Source organism: Anomalospiza imberbis, chromosome 7 (assembly GCF_031753505.1).
Source record: "Anomalospiza imberbis isolate Cuckoo-Finch-1a 21T00152 chromosome 7, ASM3175350v1, whole genome shotgun sequence".
Taxonomy (NCBI): domain Eukaryota; kingdom Metazoa; phylum Chordata; class Aves; order Passeriformes; family Viduidae; genus Anomalospiza; species Anomalospiza imberbis.
The window spans coordinates 19,133,921-19,156,129 of record NC_089687.1 but is presented as its reverse complement, the minus strand read 5'-3'; the positions used below and the strand labels follow the sequence as shown (position 1 = coordinate 19,156,129).

The 22,209-nt window shown below is 38.5% G+C and overlaps 1 protein-coding gene across 1 annotated transcript; it reads right to left on the bottom strand.

Annotated features, from left to right (window-relative positions):
* Window positions 1–225: 225 nt before the first annotated feature.
* B3GALT1 (beta-1,3-galactosyltransferase 1) lies at window positions 226–5,922 on the bottom strand. Its single transcript, XM_068195765.1, has 2 exons — window positions 5,731–5,922; window positions 226–5,153 (listed from the first exon to the last, which is right to left on the bottom strand). The coding sequence occupies exon 2, from the start codon at window positions 4,922–4,924 to the stop codon at window positions 3,944–3,946; it is 981 nt and encodes a 326-aa protein (XP_068051866.1). The 5' UTR covers window positions 4,925–5,153; window positions 5,731–5,922; the 3' UTR covers window positions 226–3,943.
* Window positions 5,923–22,209: the final 16,287 nt, after the last annotated feature.

The following is a 22,209-nucleotide window of genomic DNA, read 5'->3' as shown; positions in this document are numbered from 1 at the left end:
AAGCAGCTAAACTGGGCAGAGCAGAGCATGAACCTGTCTGCTGCTTTGCCAGATGTTGCCAGGGCTGCATTAATATTACTGCTTTCAAGCTCAGAAGCTTCAGATGAAGTAGTGCACCTGATCTGTGTGGACATCAGCTCAATGAAGTTGTTGCACAAATAATGAATAAAAGTAGTATTTTGTTTTGTTTTGGGTTTTTTTTTTCAAATTAAAAAAAAAAAATATCTGCTTTTACAATACAATATTCTTCCTCATGACAAATGAGCAAGTTCACTGACCCTTGTTTCCAGGTAATACAATTTACATTTCTAGAAAGAGGTGAAGAAGAAAACTTACAGGACACCTTCCATTTTTCACTTGATTTTTTTTAATTATTATTTGACATTGATACAAAAAAATAGTATCTTGATTGGCAGCTTTGCTGGCAATCCCACAAAACTGTAAATAATACATTAATCTAAAAGAATGCACTCCTACAGACATTACAGATAAAACAATATATACAATTTAGACAAATAAATACATAAGTACAGCCAGTCATATATAATGATACACCTAAATTTCGGTTACTGTTGACAAGCTTTTCTAGTTAATTACACTCTTCATTTACAAATTGCCATTGCCATCTATATTATGACGACAAAAAACCCTCAAAGAATCAAAATTGATACTTAACATTATTATTAGGAAATGTGGAAAATGAACCTTGAGGCTTCTGTTTAAATTCTCTCACAGTTTTAGCAAAATAAAAAAGGAAAAATGCTTTTGTGAAAAAATTCCTCCTAAAGAGAGGCACTTCCCCCCATGTGCTTTTTCATATGCATTTTGGAATCAAAATGTGATTACAGTCAAACTTTTGAAGTGAGTAGAAGCCAGCATGTTTAACCAAGTTGTCATTTGTCCCATGCCCAATGGAACAAAATGACCTTTAAGTAATGTAAATATTTTTTGTTTAAAGGAAGTCTATTGAAAACATTTGTTTCTTTACAGTATCCCACATGGCACAAATACTACTGAGTGGAAGGGAAAACTGTCCCTATAAGTAGATGTATTGCTACCTTTCCATATCCAGATTCCAATAGTGAAATTTCTGAGCAAAGTGAAAACAATAAATCTAAGTCTAACAAGCTAATGAAATCTAATGCCAGAAAATTAATGGAAGTAGTAAATTAGGATTTTGTTGTGTTGTTTTAATTTCACTTGACAGCAAAAGAAAAAGTATCTTGTACATTCAAAAGTTAGGGCACACATGCTTAAGGCTCTTGAAACACTGGACAAATAATGCCTCACTCAGCTCCATGCATAACAAAATTCTACACAGCAAGCAGACAGACATATATATAAATATATATATATATACAGCTGAATACAGAAGAAAATGCCTTAGAAATATGTACATCAGTTTCAAGGTGAACATTTACATTTCTGTTGAAGGTCTGTCTATTTATAAATGGCAGGAAATACACTTTTTCAGATACTATTTTCAAGGTACCTTGCAATTATTAATGCAGTCTATTTGTATTAGGAGAAATTCAAGGCTACCATGCTGCTTGAGCCCTGAGGTATCTGGATTGGGAGCCCTGCTGTCCTCCTGGTTACTAAGCAAAGGCCACAGAAGCATCAGCAGAAATAAGGCAACCAAATCCATTTGTTTGTGATTCAGAACCCCCAAATTACTGCACAGTGCACAGGGATAGCAGAAGTGATTGCAGCCTGTGGGTTCAAATTATTACAAAATGTGTTCTGGGCAGGATGGCATCTGTGCTATCTGATTTACCCAAGGGCTGGAGATGAATTTCTCCCGCATTTCCATTCATAAACAAGAATATTATGGGATTTGTGTAAGGAAATCTGAACTTCACCCAGTCAGTGTGTTATATATTCACTTATGCAATTAGTTGTACCTTGGAAGTTCTGGATTTAATAGGGCATAGCAGCTTTAACAAGGACTAGATCAACTGGGGAAGGATAACTGTTTAATTATGCTGCAAGAGATTTAGCATTCTTATAAAAATTACTGGGGTTTTGGTTTGGGTTATTTTTATTTATGAAGGGTACACAAGCTCCTGTTAACAGTAACTCCTAGGCTGCCTGTTGTGTAGCTTCATCTTCAGATCTGACATAGATTTGCTTGAGATGGCTCCTGCTAGTGACTTAAAAGCCAGGTACACTTTACCTTATTTACAAGTAATTTCTTTTGAAATCATAGTGCTGCATCTGTGAACAAGACTAACAATTTGCCATGAAACTGCAAACCTTTTAGGATGGCATCTTCATTCCTCTGTTACTGTTGTAAAGTGCTGTGTATGTCTATGGCAAAATCAGGTCAAAGTTTCCCTTTAAATTCTTCTTCAGCTAATTTCTGACAACTTTATAGACATTCTCAATAACATACAGACTTAACAGTTTTGCATATGTTACACATAGTGCCAGCTGCAATGAATGAGACTGTGTGTGCTGAGCATGGTGTGAGTAATCGTCAGCTGATAATACATGCGGCGAGTTTTGGTTTTTGGTAACTTGTGTGTGAGTTCTTCATTCCAAGTTGTTTGCTGAGCAATATCATAGTTCACCTCCTTGTTATAAGGTGGTACTGAGTAGAGATGGCCTGAATTTATCAGAGCTTTCATGACATATCGTAAATGTTTATATTCAAATACATATAAGCATGTTATGAAACTTGAATAAATATTGTGTACTTGATCTCCTGAGTGGGACCTCAGTGAGTATTGACTGTGATAAGTAAATGGAGAACTTCAGTAGGTTTTTAAAAAGGTTAGCATTTTGTGTAGTTTTAATAGTTTTTTCCTTAAACCCCCTCTATTTTGCTGTGAAATTTGTAAATACATGTTATGTATTCTGTTGTATGTCCAGTCAACAGAAAATTGATTGCATTCTTTTATTGGACTAAATTCCTCTTTTCTACACCATTAGAAATCTGTTAGAATCTTGTTGCTATATGTACTGCAGCAAAAAGTAAAGTTTCCCCTTAAAAGCTGCTTTTGTGTTACTTGTTTTCAGGTAAATAGTGCACTGACTGATGTTGAAGAAATATGCTGCTTATTGACACTTTTAGCATTCAGTATAATTATATGTTGCTATTCAAGGTGTTTAATGGAGAATCTGTTAATACTAATGAGAGACGTTGCCTTGCTTTGAAATTAAAAGTTAAGATATTCATGCTTTACTCATATATTTTAAAGATAGTTTTTCATACATCTCCCCCATCTTATCTCACCTACAGATTTACTTAAATTTTAATTGTGTTACATATTTTATGGGCTATTTTAAGAATTGTAAAGAAATTGGTTATTCTGAAATAATTTAAAAAATACCATTTGGCGGATGAAAATATATTTCAGCGTGTGGGTTTGTTTCTGAGGCCAGTGAAACTTTGATGCTCTTACCTGTCTAAATTCTGCTATTACACCATTAGTAAGCTATTTGGGAATTGCACACGTACTATAAAATACACATGTCAAAGTAGGTATATAAGTTCAGTGCAAATGTATGCTGCTTAATTTATTAACAAGGCTCTAAATAGAAATGGTTGTTGGGCATCAAGAAGAAAAGTATGTTTGTTATTCTTCATTTCTTAGAGCCTGAGTCTTATCTCAGAGGCTGGGGTGTGAATTGTTAAGCAGCTCATAATAGTTTATTACTGTCCTTTTACACACAAATGCAAGAATGGATATGTGCAATAGATGGTAATATACAAAATCTGAGATTTGACTCCAGATTCTTTCAGTTGGCATAAAGTCCTTATGAAAAAGAGCCTGAAGTTTGTAAACCAGTAGTCAAAGTGAGAATGAAAAATCAGTCATTAAAAATCCTCTCACAGTTAATATCCCACAGTTTGACCTGCAAATCAGCAGATCACTTTGTCAAAAAATAACCAAACTCAACCAAAATTTAAAAAAAGGTATTTACATCTATAAAAATCTTAACATCTAAGGTGTTTCTTGCTGGACATGTCATTCCAAATTCTGTGCATTTCTTCTGGTGTTATCTGGTGCACTGTGATCACCCTGCGGTACCTGCACAAGCTGTAGGCCATTTTCCAGTGATTGAAGCCACTGTTTTGGAAGGGGTGAATGCCCAGCTTCCGAAGGCAGAGTCCAACGTACACATCTTCAAGATGTAGAAGTCTGGTATGAAGGGAGGTTTTGTAAATCATTTCTGCTACATCAGCTGAAAAAATGTAGCCAGTGCCTGAACAGAAGGGTGGGTAATTGCTGTCGGGATACAAATCTCTGGGCATGTACCACTTACTGCGAACATCTCTTATTGGTCCTCCATTTATAACATAGCCTGTGAAGTACCTTCTCCTTGGCTTGGTGTTAGGTTTGAGCAGTTTATAAATAAGATTGTCCATATTTACAAAAATATCACTGTCAGTCTTCATAACATATTTCGCCTTTGAACAAAATGTTGCAACCCACCTCATCCCCATCAATGTTTTCAGTGTGAGGTTATGGTAAGAGTCGATAAAATCTTCCACAATAATGTCATGAAAAATTTGGCTTTCTTGCTCTACCATTTGATTTAACACAGGATCTGCGTTTTTTCCAAGAAGAAATAGTGTGGCAATTTTAATTCCTTTGAAGTTGTTTTCATCGCCCCACGTTTCTCGAATGGCTTGCCTTGCATCAAACTCTTTGTGAGTTGTACTGATAAGAATGACCAAGAACGGGGCGCTCTTCTCACATTTGTTTGGTTCGTTGATAAGGAAGTCAAAGGAATGTGGATTTATCGGTCGAGTTCTTATGTTGCCAAAGGACACATTTTTTCTGGCTATGGATATGCTGCTGACCTGTCTGTGGCCCGTGTAGGAAGAAGTAGGACGAGTTATACTTAAGTACCAAAGAGCGCTTGCCCAACAAACTACTGTCAAAATGTATAAACATGAGACCTTTGAAGGCATTGTTCCTCTAGCTCTTCTATTCCATGTGATGAACCGATAGCCTTTGTACCGTGAGGGCACCTGTGTCCTGGAGAGGCAGCATGTTATTAATGAAACTTGAAAGTTCGATATAGAAAAGTAACTCTGTAATCATTCATGGATCTCAAATAGGAGCTATTAACCCTGGTGATACTCAGCTTTTCTTCTTTTACTAGCAGCGGCTTCCATTTCTTGGAATTTTCTGTTATTTCTGAAAAATATGAAGAAAAATTTTCCATTGCGAGACCATAAAAGCCTAGGGCACAAAAAATGAGCTTATATATGGTTGGCCATTAGTAAGCTAAATGTGTTAATGCATTTCTCAGATATTTCTTTTTTTTCTCATGAGGTACCAAAATGTGAGATAGTGTACTGGAATACAGCAGTGTAACTGAAGTAATGCCTTTATGACTGGTAATTTCTCACAGGTGGTTTTATATAAAAGAAGATAAGCATGCATAGCATGTTGACCATTTAGATAATTTTAAAGGTATATGAAAATTATTTTATGGTTTCTAGCATTTTCTTGCTTCTTAGCATTTCTTCTGGCCAATCTTTCAAAATGCGCTGTGGAACATTTTAAAATAATTTAAAGAATGAAAAATAGTGTACTTTGTTCTAGGATTGGCAGCATCTGTGGCAGCTATGCACACAAATACTTACAAATCTAATTTGGACTAAATGCTAATGTGTGTCCTGTTACCAAGAACACACTTTGGTGGAAATCAGACAGAATGGAACTCATTGGGAAAGGTACAGAAGAGAAAGAGATATGTATGCTGTCTTACCCATGCAAAGATCAGCGCTCAAGTAGACTCCATAAAAGTCTAAAAATAAATTAACACAGTTCAGTTATTCTTGTTAGCTTCCTTCTCCTCTCCCCCCAAACCAGTCTTTCCATGAACAAACATAATTTGTGGACCGTGTAAGATGAATCACGATGGCAGCCTAGTAATAGTGGTACTTCACTGGCTGGTGTGCAGAGAGTTGCCTGTCTGGACCAGGTTCTGGCACTGGCAGCCCTGTCTTGGGCTGTTACAGTCTTGCCTCCAGCATCAGGGAGTTTTGAGACTTTCCTGGATGGAGGGAATGTGCCAGCCCTGAACCTTCCATTGTTCTTGGCAATTTTGCTGGGAACCAGTTTATCAACGTTTTGTGGAAATGAGACAAGCTGCCTCAAGCCTCCCAGCTCAGTGCTGACTCCTCCAAGGCACATCAGGAGCTGGAGAGTGCCTGTAGGCTCCACCTTCTTGAGTTTTACTGCTGTGTTACTTCAGAGCTAAAGGATAGTAGAAGCATGCAACAGAAGAGCTTTTTGCAAGAGTCTCTGAAATATTTAACGTTTACTTTGGATAGAACAAAATATGTATTCAGATAAAAAGATAGAAGCCCTGTCTTAGAAATGTCCTCTCTGATTTCACACCACTGACACACTGCAGTCAGACCACCCCCTAGGCAGGCCATCGGAATGAAAGGACTGTTAGGTACCCATGCATTATTTCACACTGAGGTTTAAGAACAGCATAGAAACAACCTGAACATTTGCTAAATCTATACAGACTGTATTCTCCATATAAATTCTTATAGCTAGCACTGTCCTGCTAGTCTTCATTACATGCACTTTTAATTCTTTAATGACTGGAACTCACGTGCTGCTCTTCCCTTTCACAAACTAGCGTAATGTGAATTTTTTTGCCTGCTTCAGAGCTTCATCACTTTCAATTCGTTTTGTCCTATAACTGGGGCAATTTAATTAGGTAGAGGTGGGCTGTGATCTCCTTCATTGCTTTTCACAGGACTCAGGGTTTGCAATCTTTTCCTACCAAGCAGGACCAGCAAATGTTTGGGAGCAGTGCATTTAAGTGAGACCTTTAATTGCTCCACAGGGCTGCAGAACACAACAATCTTGGCAGAGCAGACACATGTACATACTAAATTAATATGGTTGTGATAAATATATACACAGATGTTACTGTAATGTCTGGAGAGGGGATGTATCTGGCTTTAACAACCTGCTGTGATACAGTTCTGAGAAAGGCAAAACCCGTCTGGTAGGTTGGTTGTGTTTCTGGCTTCACTGTGAAGCTCTGCTAATACTCCCACTGGAAGTGCCAGTGAGGAAAACCACCAAGTGCAAAAAGCCATAATGTAATGAAGACACAAGAGTGTAAAGTCTAGAAAACTGCATTAATAAAGAAAGAAATACAGCAATCGTGGATTGGAGCTGTAGAGCGAGAGATACATAAGTCAGTGTGTTTAATGGACTCCAGCATTAAGGTCTCACAACTAAGTGTAGTATTCTGCATATGATGTATTATTTTACGAAACAATATATTGCATTATCTAAACGTGTATTATGTTCTATATCTTTTCTTTCATAAGGATAGGTGCATTAGTTACCATGAGCACTGTGCAGACATCTGAGGGAAAGGAAAATTGTAACCAATGCCTCTTACAAACTGCAAAATTACATAAAATTGCTTTTCAGTCCAGCAATGTCATGGCTGTGATATCCAATCTTGTGTGCTCTGAAAGGATTAGAAGCAACAAAAGCCTTACTCCATTTTGAAAAAAGATTCTGTGCTGTTGTAGGGAATTCTTTTCTCAGTTATGAAATCTATAGGTAGCCCTTGGATCACTGGGTCTTGAAACAATTTTATCTTTTTCTGTTGCGTATTTGGTGGGTTTTTTTGTTTTGGTTTTTTTGTTTTGGTTTTTTTTTTTTTTTTTTTTTTTTTTTTTTTTTTTTTTTTTTTGTTTACTTTGCCTTTTAAAAGAACAATAAGGGTTGAGATGGTTTACTTTGGTTTGGAGTTTTCTACACCAACCCTGCAGAATTTTGGAGCAAAGTGCAGGTGAAGTGGTTAAGAGTACACAGGCTGTAGTTGATGAAATTTTACATTTACTTATTTTTTAGGAAGATTGAGGGAAAACCAAAATGAGAGCTCCCTCCTATTCCAGCTCTTGTGAGGTGAAGATGTAAAAATTAAAGTTCATATTCCTTCTTTACTTGAGCTTTGTGCTATACGTAGGGAAGAGATTTGAAAGAAAAGAGCATAAGCAAAATTGGCAAATAGTGGGAATGCAATACCTGTACAGTACAAATAGCTAATGCAATTAGCTGAGAAGTCGTGGTCTGTTGTTGGTTGAGGGACTGTGTACAGATTATGAATGGGATGGGATTGTTGTGGAACGTGTCTTGAGTTGTTTTATTTTCTTGTATTAGCTTTATTATATGCTTATGACAATGGGAAGATGCCAGCAGCTCACATCCCAGGCAGCAGACAAAGAACTTAATGTTACAACTTACTTTAAAAGCTTTTTGACTAATCACACAAAGCAAAAGCATATTGACAGTAATTCTATCCAACCACTATAAGCATACATACCTTTGGTTAAAACAATGTTCGCTTATTTCAAATACAATACCTGCTTGTAAGCCATAAGATACAATGCACAGAGCTCCATTATTAAGCTCAGAACTTCCTAATATCTCGCTAGATATACTTTTCTGTAACTTAGGGAGTTATTCTAGCCAAGTGTTAATACACTGACCATTCTTCTATTTGTCTTTACTTTCTACTTCTTGTATAATTTTTCTGCTGACAAATCTTATGGCTACTGCTTAGCTTTAATTCCAGTTCTGCTGTCTCTGAGGCCTGCCTTTTGCAACTTGTCCAAAACCTTCTGATATTAAGGGTTCCCACAATACTTTGTAATTTAGGTGAGATTATTTTTGCCTCCAGGACGGATCTCTCTTCCCCCTTGTAGTATCACGTAGGTGGTGGATAAGTAGCTATGTTGTGTATTTTTTTGGCCACGGGACAAATGATCCTACAGATTATTTCTGGTAACATTGGTCCTGCCCAGTAATTTCAATAATGTGTATTTTGTATTTGTATAAGAAAATATCTAGCTTGATTAAGCAGAGAAATATGAACTAAGCAGTGAAATACTTACTTTGTGATTTAGCGGTCAAGAATTTCAGACATTCATCTATTATTAAAGATTATGCTAATTAATCAATATCCTAAACTAGCACCTAACTCAGGCTTAGCAGCAATACAGGAATAATTCTAGGAATTTTGCAAAACTATTCACAGTATCAAAGTCTGTGACAGCAGATCTTTTTGTTGTCATGTGTTGTGACCTGTAACAAATTTACAGCCTTGTGGGACTTGAATATCAAGGATGTGAATTATATGGAGTGAAATCAGAGTGTAAAACTAATGTACTCAAATTATAGTGAATTAAAAATTTTGTGTTAATTACTCATTTGGAAAGGGGAGGAGTAAAGTATGTGAACTAAGATCGCTATGATTAGAATAATGACTGAAAGCACTTCAATGCCCACATTACTGTACTTCCTTTAGAAGTTTGCCCAGAAGTTATTCAGAATATTTTTAACCTCATCAATTGTAAATATTTCAAAAGTTGCCTTCAATATTTAAGTGTATTCATATATTGTATTTTAATCCGTTTAGATTATGGATTCAGTATATCATTACTATAAGGATGACTTTTTTTCCACTTTTTTTGCCGTGATCTTTTTTAATTTGGTGTTGAAATTCGAGGACCTTCTAACCGGGAGGATATGGGATGTCACAGGGAGAGTGGAAAGGTTTTATCAGCTTTGGATTTTGTCTGTTGGAATAGACTATATCACATCTGGGGATACTAACACAGGCAAAGGAAGGTGTCACCTCCTTACCTTTTTTCTTTGGAGTGAAAGAAAGCTTTTTAGCAGGACAGTAGCAATGTTTAAGCTCTTGGATCATTGGTTTTAAAGTTGTTTTAATTCAATCTGTCCCTTTTTCTAACCTGGTAGTCATACTGTAAGTAATAAAAAGCTCAAACATTGAGGATAGATGATGGCAAAAAGCAAATGTTTAGCATTGTGTTTCCGTACTGTGACACGAAGTTGTGCATTTAATTGCACTATTCACAGCTCGTGCTGTGCAAGCCAGAGAAGCCAGCCAGTCGGAGCACAGAAAGCTCTACTGTGTAACTTCTGTAAGTAATTGTCTTGATGAGGACTGTATTTGTAGCAAACCTTTTATGAGCTGACTGCACATCAAGAATAATCCTCCAGGTAATGAGCACATTTAAGAATCTTGTTAACTGTTCATGGGCAATTTTCAGGCAGACGCCAAATGAGTTCAGCTAACGTCCCTCACCAACGGCAATATTTTGCCAATATTTTGGAATGCTGCTGAGTCTGCTGAGAGGCTGTTGATCTTTCTTTCAAGAAAGCCTGTCCTATGTAAGTACAGTGGCATTAATGTGTCTAGATCCCAGTGGAAGCCCGTGACAGAAGCCACAGCTCTTGAAGCCTGGCTGGTTGCCATAGTTGTAATCCATGCCCTACCACTGCTGGTGAGGGAGGTGCTGAGAGTGCAGGCAGTCAGGATGCTGGCTGACTCCTGGGGATGAGCTGGGTGAGAAGCCAAGGGAGATCACAGCATTTCATCCTGACACAGCATTTCATCCTGACACCCAGGAGTCTGTTAAGTAGAGCACAACTGAGTCAAATTAACACTGTGCATCTCTGCTAAAATGTACCTTTTCCTTTCCCTGGAAAAAAGAGGGAATGCAGCTGCTCAGTTATTTAGTAAATGTAGCAAACTCTTCTCATTTTCCCTGAAAATTTTTGTAAATTTTCTGTGATCATGGCTTTCACCTGTATATAGACCAAGATGTTGAAATGACTTCACCATTTATGAAATCCTTAAATTACCTAAGGAAAAGTCTGTGATTATTACTGAATCTTGTTAAGAAGATAATTGTACTGAACATTAAGAACACATCTACATGGAAATCTGGGGATCTGTTATGTTCTAGGCTGTATGTTTTCACAGTAATTTCTGGAGGAAATTTTGAACAGATGGCACAGGTGATTTAGCAGAAGATTACAACCTCCTTTCTGGGAACTTCATTTTAAGTTTCCTAAATATTCTAAATGCTTATTCTGCCTGGGTGTAATGGATCTGAAACCAAATCAGTGCTGCAAAGAAAGACTTTCTTCTCTGTAACATTGTGGAAAGAGGCTGTAACAGATGCAGAAGCCACAGTCTTGGGGTGAAGGAGGAAAGTACAAGCATTCACTTCAAGTTCATGTTTTTTAGAAAAATAAATTCTTCTATTTAGAAGGTTCATAGCTGTCATATGTTAAAATATATGCTTTTCTCAATTAATTTTTGTCCAAAAAGGAGGAGGAGTAACAATTACATGAAGACCAGAACATGTGAAATCACAGTCTCTGTGGTGATGATAAGTCATCAAACTGGGTAATGAATCTACTTGCCATAATTCGTATGCTCTTAGGGACATCAAAAGAAAAATACAAACAATTAAAGCTTTTGGATTTACTGGGAAAAGTCCTAAAATAGTTTCGAGCCTGCCCATTAAGGTATCAGTCATGATGCTTGAGAAACTTGGCTTTTAACTTCATCAAAACTAGGGATGCCTCAGGCTGGAAACAGCTATATATAAATATATTGTTATAAATTCATATTGATGGTCAATACCTGGAAGGATTCCACAATATCATAGGCATATCCAGAATTCATGTTATCCTCCCATTTCTTCCACAGCAGTGAGGCTAGAAAATTTTGTAATTAGTGAGTTTAGCTGATCGTATTAATAGCATAAATTCAACTTTTCTGTTTAAGGATAAGGTTTGATAGTATCAGATGTCCAAGGAAATTGTTGGGTACTGTGACAATGTGTCTATGTGGGCTTTTTTTTTTCTTTTCCCTGGAAATATTCTTCATGTTGAGGACATCCCAGAGCCTTGACTTGTCCACGCATGAACAGACTGCAGTACAGTTTTTTTCATGTTTACATTACAGTAATTAATGTGAAGCTGTGTTGTGAAGCATTTGTCCCCATGAGCTGTTTGTAAGTCAAGCATCAGGTTTCTAATTCCCATTGAGAAGTTGTAATAAATTTAACACAGGCTCTTGCTTTTAAAATTGCATGTGTCTCACTGAACTGTAACTTAAAAAACCCCACAACCAAAAAAATTACTTTTATCTTCAACAAACAAATTACTTACTCTCAGATATGTGAGAAACATTTCCTAGACATACACTTTATTGGTTCTTTTCTCTTTTTGGCAGTTGGTAAGTCATGATTGAGATCCCCCAGGTTATTTGGGCTCTCCTGGTCAGGGCTTTCTGAAAGTTTTGCCTTAAGCCTGGCAGTTGGAGCAGTTTGGGCTGTACCAGGCAGGCAGGGCTGGCTGTGCCCCCTCCTGTGCCCCCTGCCCTCCGCTGCTCTGTGTTCCGTGCCTCTGTCCCACACTGCTCCGGCTGCCACACCCAGCACCTGCACCTCCAGCCCGGGCTTCCCAAGCGAGTTACCTTGCAGAGAGGGGACAGGCCTGTTGGGAAAATGGGACTCTCTGCTCTTTGACTGAAAAGTGGAATTATTGCCTTGGATGTTTGCCTTAAATACCTGGAGTGGCGCTTTTCTGCAGAAGTGTTGGTGTGGCCACCAGCCCATGTAGGTGCTCACAGGCCTGCTGACCTCAGCACAGCTCAGGGCCAGCACTTCTGGCTCTTAGGTGTATATAATTGCCTTAAAACTAAGAAACCAGTTTCTTTTCACTTTGTCATAACTAAATGATAGTTGAGGTTTTTCTCAAACCTAAATCAAAACCTACTTTTATGGGAATTGAACGAGAAAAAATTCTGCTGTAGAAGAGGGCATTGTTTTTGCAAAGCTGTTAACATTTGAGAGCAAGCTAGCATCAGACTCTTTCAGTTAGCACATATGGAGCATTTCACAGACATGAGCCCAGACTATTTGTCAGCATTTAGTTTTCTGAAGCTTGCAGTTGAATCGATGGCTGGGCAATGTTACACTTAAACATTCACTCAACACAAGAGGCCATATCTCTTGAGGCATGATTTTGAAATAGGCTCATAATAACTGGGGTTTCTTGGATGAATCAAATAAAGGAGTCCATGCTGTATAACTTTATTTGGTAAATATATATCCTGGTGAATGCATGGGAGTAAAACTGTCCTAATTCTTCTCTAATATTTCCAAAGTGCAGCAACTTGTGTCCCCATCTGAGAGGATGTTTGAAAAATACTACTTGGCATCATAAATGGGTTGCTGCCTCCTTAACTGAAGTGAAAACACATTTTGGGTTATCAGCTATGCCTACCTAGTCTACCCTCTTGCTCAAAAAACTGTTTCTTTATTTTCCCACTGTATCTCCTTTACAAAAATTGTGAAAACTGTGTATTAATATCAGTGAAAGAAACTTGGGTGTCTCTGTAGAAGGCAACCAGTTAACAACTTGTCCATTTGTGCTCAGATCAGAATTTAACCTGACTCCTATGAGAATTGTTAAAAGCCAAAATTAAGGAAGTTTTCTTGCAAAGTGTTATTGATGAATATTTTGTAAAAATTTCTTTGTTAATAACTCTTATCTCCCAGCTGGGCAGAATATGGCTGATAATCTTAGGTATCTGATAAAGCAGCAGGAAGAAGTGCATTTTGGTAAAGAGTAAATCTGAATTCCTATTCAACTTACTTTTATCACTTATGTCCTTAGAGCTGTCCTCCATGTGTACTTTAAAAGCTTTCACTAGGAAACATAAATTTCAAATCCCAGATATCTCTGTGAGCAGTGAGGAATACTGACTCATTTCCTACATCTTTTGTCTGTGAGGATTGTTAATTAGGGGTATTCACAGTGACTGGTAACTAGGAAAATAGCTAAACAAACTTCTTGCTAATGTTTATCCATATGTGTTTGTCTGTCTGTCACTAAATTTAACGGCCATTTCTGTGGGCTCATTATGCTGATAGCACATTTAGCTTTCTCTTTATCCTATTGTGATTAAGGGAGCCTAACCAGAACTGCCCAGAATAATTGGAAACTCTTCAGCTGGCTTCTCCACCTGTAATTGCATTGTCTGTGGTAGGCTGATGTAGGTATAAATGTAGACTCATTTGTCCATACTGAAGGATTTCTCAAAACAAAGGCAAAGAACTGTTATATAAAAGATGAGCTCAAGTGTATTCAGGATTGAAAAGCAGGGAAAACAGTCTTGCTTCTATATATTGACTCTTACTGAAACTCTGCTGTGGCACAGGTAAAGTGTGTGATTACAGGACTGCTCCAGAGAGGATTATGCAGCAGCTTGTGTACAGCATTGCTCAGTGTTTTCTGTTCCAGCTCCTGGCCTTGCACAGCACACCCCAAGAGTCACACTATGTGCCTAACAGCATTGTCCAAATGTTTCTTCAACTCGGTCATGCTTGGTGCTGTGAACACCTCCCTGGGGAGTCTGTTCCAGTGCTCAACCACCCTCTGGGTAAAAAACCTTTTCTTGATATCTAAACCTCCCCTGACTCAGCTTCATGCTGTTCCCTTGGGTCTTGTCTCTGGTCTCGACAGTGAAGAGACTGATGTTTGCCCCTCCAGCTCCCCTTGTGAGGGTGTTGAAGACCACAGTGAGGTTTCTCAGCTTTAGTGTCTTATGCCTTTATTCTGCCTTGATTCTAATGCAGCTCAACAGACAATATTCTCTTTTTATCACCCACTTTTCTTTGGGATGTGTTGGCTCCTGCTAGGATAGGAATGTAGTGCACTACTGATAGAAATCAACTTAGTGAAGCAATAAACAGAAAATATGTTTCTGTCACTATGCCCAAGGGAATCATATCAAACCTTAGTTATCCATGTGTTCGAAGCCAAGCCTTAAGGAAAAAGAGGGTACATGAATATACAGTGTAAAAATATAGATTGCTTCTCTACACTCCATCTGTGGACCTTCAAGAGCTCTAGAAACACAAGCTCACTGAGCAGCTGTATACCCCAAGGAGGCAGATAACACAGTAATAAAATATGCCAAGCAATTTAAGGGTCCAAATCTTGATACATACCACAGTGTTGTAAGAGTAGTTAGAGTAGTTTTAACAGAGACACATTATCTTCTGTGAGACTTTTTCTTACAAGAAGCAGCATAAGAGCAAACACCCCTTTTGATCATTTTCCAGACTTTGGAGGTGCTTAGTCTTTGAGCAGAATCAGAAGGGATTGCTATATAAATAATGTGAACCAAGACCTCTGGAGGAAGGTGTTTAGCTCATAAGGTGGCTGGTAACAACAGGGATTCTCCTGAGTTTGTTTTAACTCTTGTGTAGGGCTCCCTCAGCATCCTAAAAGCTTTTCTCACTTTTAGCAGTCTCCTTTCAGCATTATTTTAATCTGAAAGATCTCTTGAACAAAAGAGATTTTAAAGCAGTCTGCAGTCTTTGGTTCCTTTCATTTCTTGGCTATTCTGACATCAAAGGCAGCATGAAGCAGAAGTGAAAAGAAATGCAGTAAAACAGCTGTCAGGCCAACTGTTGTGGGATCACACAGGAACCCTGCTTTGCTGTGTGACCAAGTGCTCGATGTGGGACTCTGTTCCCTGACACAGCCAGGCTCTGTCTCCACTGGCACTCTGTCCATCAAGGAAGGAGGTGTGCTCAGATTCATTCTCCTCATGTGGAAAAAGGGCAGGAAACCTGAAAATTGATGCAAACATCAGTAACGCTTCATCCTGCTGCTTGGGAGAAAAGGAATGACTTCCTGACACTCTCAGGAAAGTGGGGCAAGAGAGGCTGTAGAGGCAGAGGTCGTGTCTGGTGGTGTCTGGTTAAACCCTCTTTGGGTACACAGAGGAAGACAGGCAATCCTGCCTGCATTGCAGAGTGAAGCCTCCCCATAGGGAATGGCTCAAGATGAGAGGAAGACAAATGATCTGAGTGCACAAAATTTAAATTTATTCTTTAAAAACCTTTGTTGCTAGATGTAATGAAGAGTAATGCCACAAAAAAAAAGGGATGTAAATAAATTCTTGTTTGTCTTTTGTGTATGTGGTAACAATGTAACCAAAAGCTACCCCAGTACTTTTAATGCTTTGTTATTCTTTCTCACTCTTCCTTTGTGTTTTTCTTTGAAAAAAAGAAAAACTCTGTATAGCTCAGAGTCTGTGTACTTTGCAAAGATGCTGCCATCTGCCATTTACTTTCCTTTCTGAACCGTGATCTTAGACATATATTTCAGGGAAAAGGAAGTCAAGTGGTTATTTTCCTTTTGTGTGAACAACAATGCAAATAATTCCAGAGCCAGGCAGTAAGGCTGCCTGAAATGCCAACTGCAAATCTCCTTTTCAGCGAGTCATTAATTCATTCTGTGAAAAATATGCTGGGTAAAAAAACTCCATTTCAATTCCTCCTCCACTCGCTGGATCAATTAAACTCCATATAGCAATTTTTTGAGATAAAGTCAAATAATTTTTTACATTTTCTAACCCTTATTCCAGCTCATTTTCCTTTCAGCCTCTTGCTATACGTGCTTCTTGCAGCAGACAGGGGAGCAGTGGCGAATGCTGCTGGACACATGGTCCAAGGTTGCCTGTCCTTGGGTCACCCCAGGCTGCCACGAGGCAGTCTCTCACCTCCAGGACATGGCCCTCTCAGAACTCAGGAACCCCTCGGTGGATGAGGGGGATTAATGGTCCCCTCCTTAAGAGGGAAAGCAAGAGCATGAGAAAGGGGTTGATCTTTCTCCTTCTCAACTGCTTTTGCCTTGTCTTTGGAGATGAGTTCTTCAGGAGCTGATAAAAAAACTACATGAGCTCAAGATGGAAAATACTTCTTTGCATCTGGGAAACTAGAGTCAGTGTGTCTAAGCTGGCACTGCCACAAAAATATCTATGCATTTATTAATGCTTCATGATGATTTTTAGTCTGATCGGTTCCCTGGTCAGATGTGCCTCATGGTCACACAAAAGCCTGGATCAGCACAGCCGAGAGGCATCCTCACATTGAAAAGAGACAACCAGGCAAAATGGGGCAGACCTGTTTTCATGACTGCACTCCTGCCTTAATGAGTATTAGAGAGCTTAGGGCTCCCCTTATTCCCTTGGGAACTGTAGCAATAGCCCCAAGATTTCCTTACACAGGAGTAAGACCAAGCGCACAGCTATTTCCTCCTCTTGCAACAATTGCAAACAAGTAAAAAACCAAAAAGCTTTTGCTTGCCTATCAAATATTTATGTTTAAATTTCAGCGATTACTGGAAAGTTTTGGAAAACAATTCAAGGACTTGTCAAGGATTAAGAAAAATACTCTCCCTTTATATTTTTTTTTGTTTTCACAATAACAAATGATCCGTTGGATCCTTTAACTCTCCTGAGATCACTCTGAAGTTAAACTGGAAACTTAATTGGATTTTAACAGGAAATCTGATCGTGCATCTAGCAGCTTTAAGTGGCATGAACAGAATAGCATTTGAGAATGTGCTGCTATTTTGAAGATGGATGTGATTTTCTGATTTTGACAGAAAATGAAAGCATACAGGCTGTCACAGGCCTCTGAATCAGCCAGATTCTTCTTAGAAGCCAAAGACAGCTTGGCTCAGGTAGGCTGTTCTCCCACATGTCTTTGCCAAAACAGAGTGTGTGCTGAGGCTTTTTGCTGTTGTTTTTTTCTTCCAGATGGTGTAACGAGGGATAGACTGCTGGTTGCTTGCCAAGGGTTGTACAGTATTGTGGCAAAATGCAATCCCAAGCTGCAGTTTTGAAGGTAGCATATCAATCACTTACTCATCAGGTTCCTATAGTTCTTGCATGTGGGGTCAAACTTCTGTCATTGGGCCAAGGCTATTAACAAGATTAGTCCAAATGTTTTGAGAGCGACAAAATTTGGTATGGTTTTCTCTCCAAATGTTGATTAAAGTGTCCACTGCTAGGAAGGTAGGAGCCAATATGCAGCTAATCCTTTTTAAAAATCTCTGTCTCAAACCTAAATTGCTAAATCCCTCAGGTCAGCAAAAAATAATAATGCTTTGGGTTTGCCTGTGATTTTTCTCTATATACATTTAAAGTAAAAGCAAGAGGTTACTTGGTGTCACAAATAATTTACCATTATGGTTTGAAACAAATTGAGTTTTTGAAGTTTTAAAAAAATTCTTGCACTTAAATGAAGTTATAATAATAAACAGAGCAAAATATGAGGATTTTTTACTAAAGCATGTGCAGTTTTTTGCCACATTGATATGTACGCCTTCCTCCTGTTGACAGGTGTTTTCAAAATAAACCTGATATTAATTGCACCTTCACTGGGTAACACAGTGGCAGAATGATCCACCTTCTGGCTGTCAGGTCTTTGAGTGGGATTAAACACTTCTAGGAACAAAGTTACCCCCTGAGAGTAGCACATACACACTATTTAGTCACTGTACTTGAGAAAACTTCCAATCTAGGCAGGGTTAGTAACTAAAACAGGCAAGGAAGTCAATCTACCTTGTCATCTTTAAGGTGTAACTTTATTTTACATAAACTGTTCTTGTTCTAGGTGCTCACTTGACCTTGCAGCAATCCAAGATGGCCAAAGTGATGGTGACTTAAAATAAATGCACTGGCATTTATGATCATAAAAGCAATTTTAATATAGCAATATGCTGCCATTTTAATAAAGTACTACAAGTAGTCTCTCCCTTGTGGCAGGGCAGGGTTGGTGTTGAATAACATTTTATTAAAGACTTCAGAATGACAGTGTGTATGAAAAACACATGTAAGAAGATTGCTTTGCTATGAGTTATAAAACATAGGAAAAAGTTCTCCAAAACCCAAGATCAGTTTTTAAAAGTGACTTGACAAGCTAAGTATGAGTAAACTTGCTCTCCAGTTTAGGCTGTTTGGAAGAAGCATGGCTGACATTTTTAGTGTCTTAGTGATATGACAACAGACAAAAATCTACAATCATTCTTTAGATGCCCAGTACACTGTATTTGGACCACCAAAGGTATTTTCTTCCTCAAGTAATAACAGATTATTATCCTGGCTGGCAGGAAATAACCTGTAAATTATATCTATATCTAGCACATATGGAAGAAAAGCCATCAGATAGTATCATACATGAAAAATTGGTTGCCTTGCTCTAGTAACAAAAAGTTTAGGCATAACATCTTTTAGTTTGAGAAATGATGAAACCAGCAGTAACAAGAATAACATTGCTAGTTTCCAAAAGTAGATGTATTAGATTGAGAGGTAGGTCATTTGTCAGCCACCCCTGTAGATAAAATGAAATGGAAGACAAAAACATTTGCTCAGTATCACAAAGCCAGAGACTGCAGCACAGTATTCCATGTCAGTATATAAGATTACGTATTCTAAGGCATCTACCTCTTTTTCTGTATACCTCTAGAGTCACTGAAGAAGGTCTCAAATTGCAGCATGCTCTAGCATCTCAAGTTCTGGTGGGAGAGAGAGATTTCAGGGAGTTGTCTTTATACAGCTGGCATCTGTATCCTTGAATGCCATTCATAAATTAAACTCTGTTGAATAACAGTGCTCCTAGGCACCCGCTGCTTAAAAAGTGCCCTTCAGAGGGATTGAGCGATCTTCTGCAGAATGGATTAAGCATTTTACAGTGCTCATAAGAAACCAATCTGAAAAATAGGTACCAAACCCATTAAATCACCTCTGTTGGTGGATCTCTTAAGTTTTTAAAAACCTCCTGTGTGAAGTTCCTTCTGCAGTATTGTTTAGAAATTGTTTAGCTATAACTTTACGTGATAGATGCAGAAAATGTAGCGGGCATTTCAGTTGTTTGGCAGTTGATCTTGAGTTCCACCAGAGCCCATTAAACTAATTTTGCTATAGGTTTACTATTGACATCTGAGATTAAATGTCAGGGTATGAAAGAATTTTTTTTAAGGACTATGATTTTTTGTTTCGATACAGCATGGTCAGGGCCAAAGGACTGTAACAGCCTGCTGTGGTGTATTATTTCAATCATTTCTTCTTGCCTAGGGAAAATATTTCTGATTAGTGTAGTTACTATCCCTTTGTTACAAGGTTTATACAAAATTCAGCAGTGTTACTGCAACTGAACTTAATAGGTGCTGTGAATGCTTGGCCCTGGCTTTTTCCTGTTGGCAGTGCTCACTTGTCTCTTATTGTCTCATAAGCTACAAACCAGGATAATTCCTTTCCCAGAGCAGTGGTGAATCTTGGTGCTACAATGCTTCAGTAAAATATTTTTCAGTCCGAAATCCATGCTTTAAACATGGTATTCTCACTCACCCAGTTGTCATTCAGTCTGAAAGAGATGGAGACTGGAGACCTGGGGTGCTTTGGAGGCTGGTCCAAGACTGCCCTTCCCACAGCTGGCAATGGGGGTGGGTTCAAAAGCAGCCAGAGCCAGTGCCTCATGGTTTTACCTCTCATGTTGGTTCTGGGGCAGCATCTGTGTTATGGCCTAGGAATTTAGTGCTGTATCTTTCTACAAAATACCCAAGAGAGTCCATGGAAATGGACTTCTGCAAGTGTAGGACACCTGTGTGTAAGTTAAACACATTTTTCAGTGTTTTGTCATGCTCTGAAATGATCCGAAACTTTCAAGGGCAGTGTGTGGTAGAAGAGGTCTCATAAGGTGTTTGTATAATTGTGATATATGCAGCCTAATAATACACTTTCTGCTCTTCTGCTTGATGGAAGCTTTTCCTTGATGTCCAATGGATATTAAGCAATTTAATGACTTGATGAGTAAGAACAAGGTGATTGCAGAAGTAGTCTCAGCCAGCTAAAAGTGAGCATGCATCTCTTTGCTGCTCTGCTTTCTGTTTAAATGGTGCATTTAATTATAGGCATCGCATTTGGCAAGAGGTGTTCGGTTTGCAGCACATACCTGACAATGTCATCTGGCGTCTTCTGTTACAGCAAAGACTGCCTGAGGGTTTGCCTGAACAGTGTTATTTTTTGTATCCCACCCAGTGCATAAGAAAAGACCTTCAGGCAGCAAACCAGCCCTATTCAGCATCTATTGCTGAACTAGGACAACAGGTTCAGCATCTATTGCTGAACTAGGACAACTTGCATGCAGCTTGGAGCGCAGGGCTGTCCGAGTGGCTTAAAAGATGGGTTTTGGCCAAGTGTGGTTGTCTTTCCTGTTACTTTTGTGAGGTTATTGCAGTCTGCCTGGGCCTCTCAGTATTAATAGCATTTACACAAACCCTGTTGTCAGCTGTTGCTTGAGGAGAGATTCTTCCTTTTTGCTGCTTATTCCTTCTCTCTGCTCCAAGATTATGTGCACGTACAGATACAGCTTCCAGATACAGTTTTGACTTAAATTTATAAATGAGTGTCAAGCTTCTTGTGCTACTGCTGTTGCTGTTATCTTTCATCTTTAGTGGGATGGGTCTTGTAGCATTTGCAAGCTTTTTGTTGCTTAGTCTTCTTCTTGAAGGACACCCAAGATAGTAACAAATACTTCTGAAATGGCTCCACAATGTGTTTGTGGTATGTGTTTAGGCCTCTGGTTTGGTTGTTTGTTTTGTTTTGTTTTTTTTTTTTTTTTTTAAAGTATTTTGAATAGAGCCTAGATTTGTTTGATAGATACAGTGGGAAGAAATAGAGTTGTTTACTGTGAACCCTGTCTTGTCCCATGACAGCCTAGTTAACTACAGATCAGCAGCTACAGCTGTAGACTCCAAACATGAAAAATCCAGGATGTGTTCCAAGGAAAGGCTAATTTACCAAGGATCATTTCAAAGTCCTGCTGATGCCTGGTTTTCTGTCTCTGGTGTCTGCAATTGGCCTGGGCAATGCATGGCTGTTTGTATCTCACAGCATGCACTGCTTTATTTCTCTGGTAAAGGTTAACTGTTTAACTGATTAATTATCCAAACAGACTAGATTTAGCAGTGGCAGCTCTTGGATTTTGAGAAGATGCAGCACATTGACGTTATAAATGTAGCATCTGGCTTTTCCTATTTTAGCATGTGATAACATTTAAGGAGCTGGTCAGGCTTCTGGAATTTTAAACCAGATGGGAATTTTATATTCCCTCTTTATTATGTCTAGTATGTACTGAAAGAAGTGGTGGCTGCCTCAAAAAGAGGACCTGTGTTTTGCAGCTCCCAAATGACTGGGCATTTATTTCTGTTGCTACTTTTAGAATTCTCATTATCACCTCTGTCCCTTCACCACCCTAAGCCTTGTCCATGTCCAGCATGTCTGCTTATTGCTTCTATAACACCTTTTTTAGGGCAGGATGCTGCCTTCTTTTGTTGTCACAGGAGCTAAACTTAAGACAAAATGGCAGATAGGAGCTGGGCTGTGCCCAGATCAAGTTTCTAATGCTCTCAAGTATTTTAGTATAAACACAATTATTTTCAAATTAAATAAAACATTTGGAGTTTTTAATCTGCATTAGAAAAACAAGATAAAAACTAAGCAGACTGCAAGGCA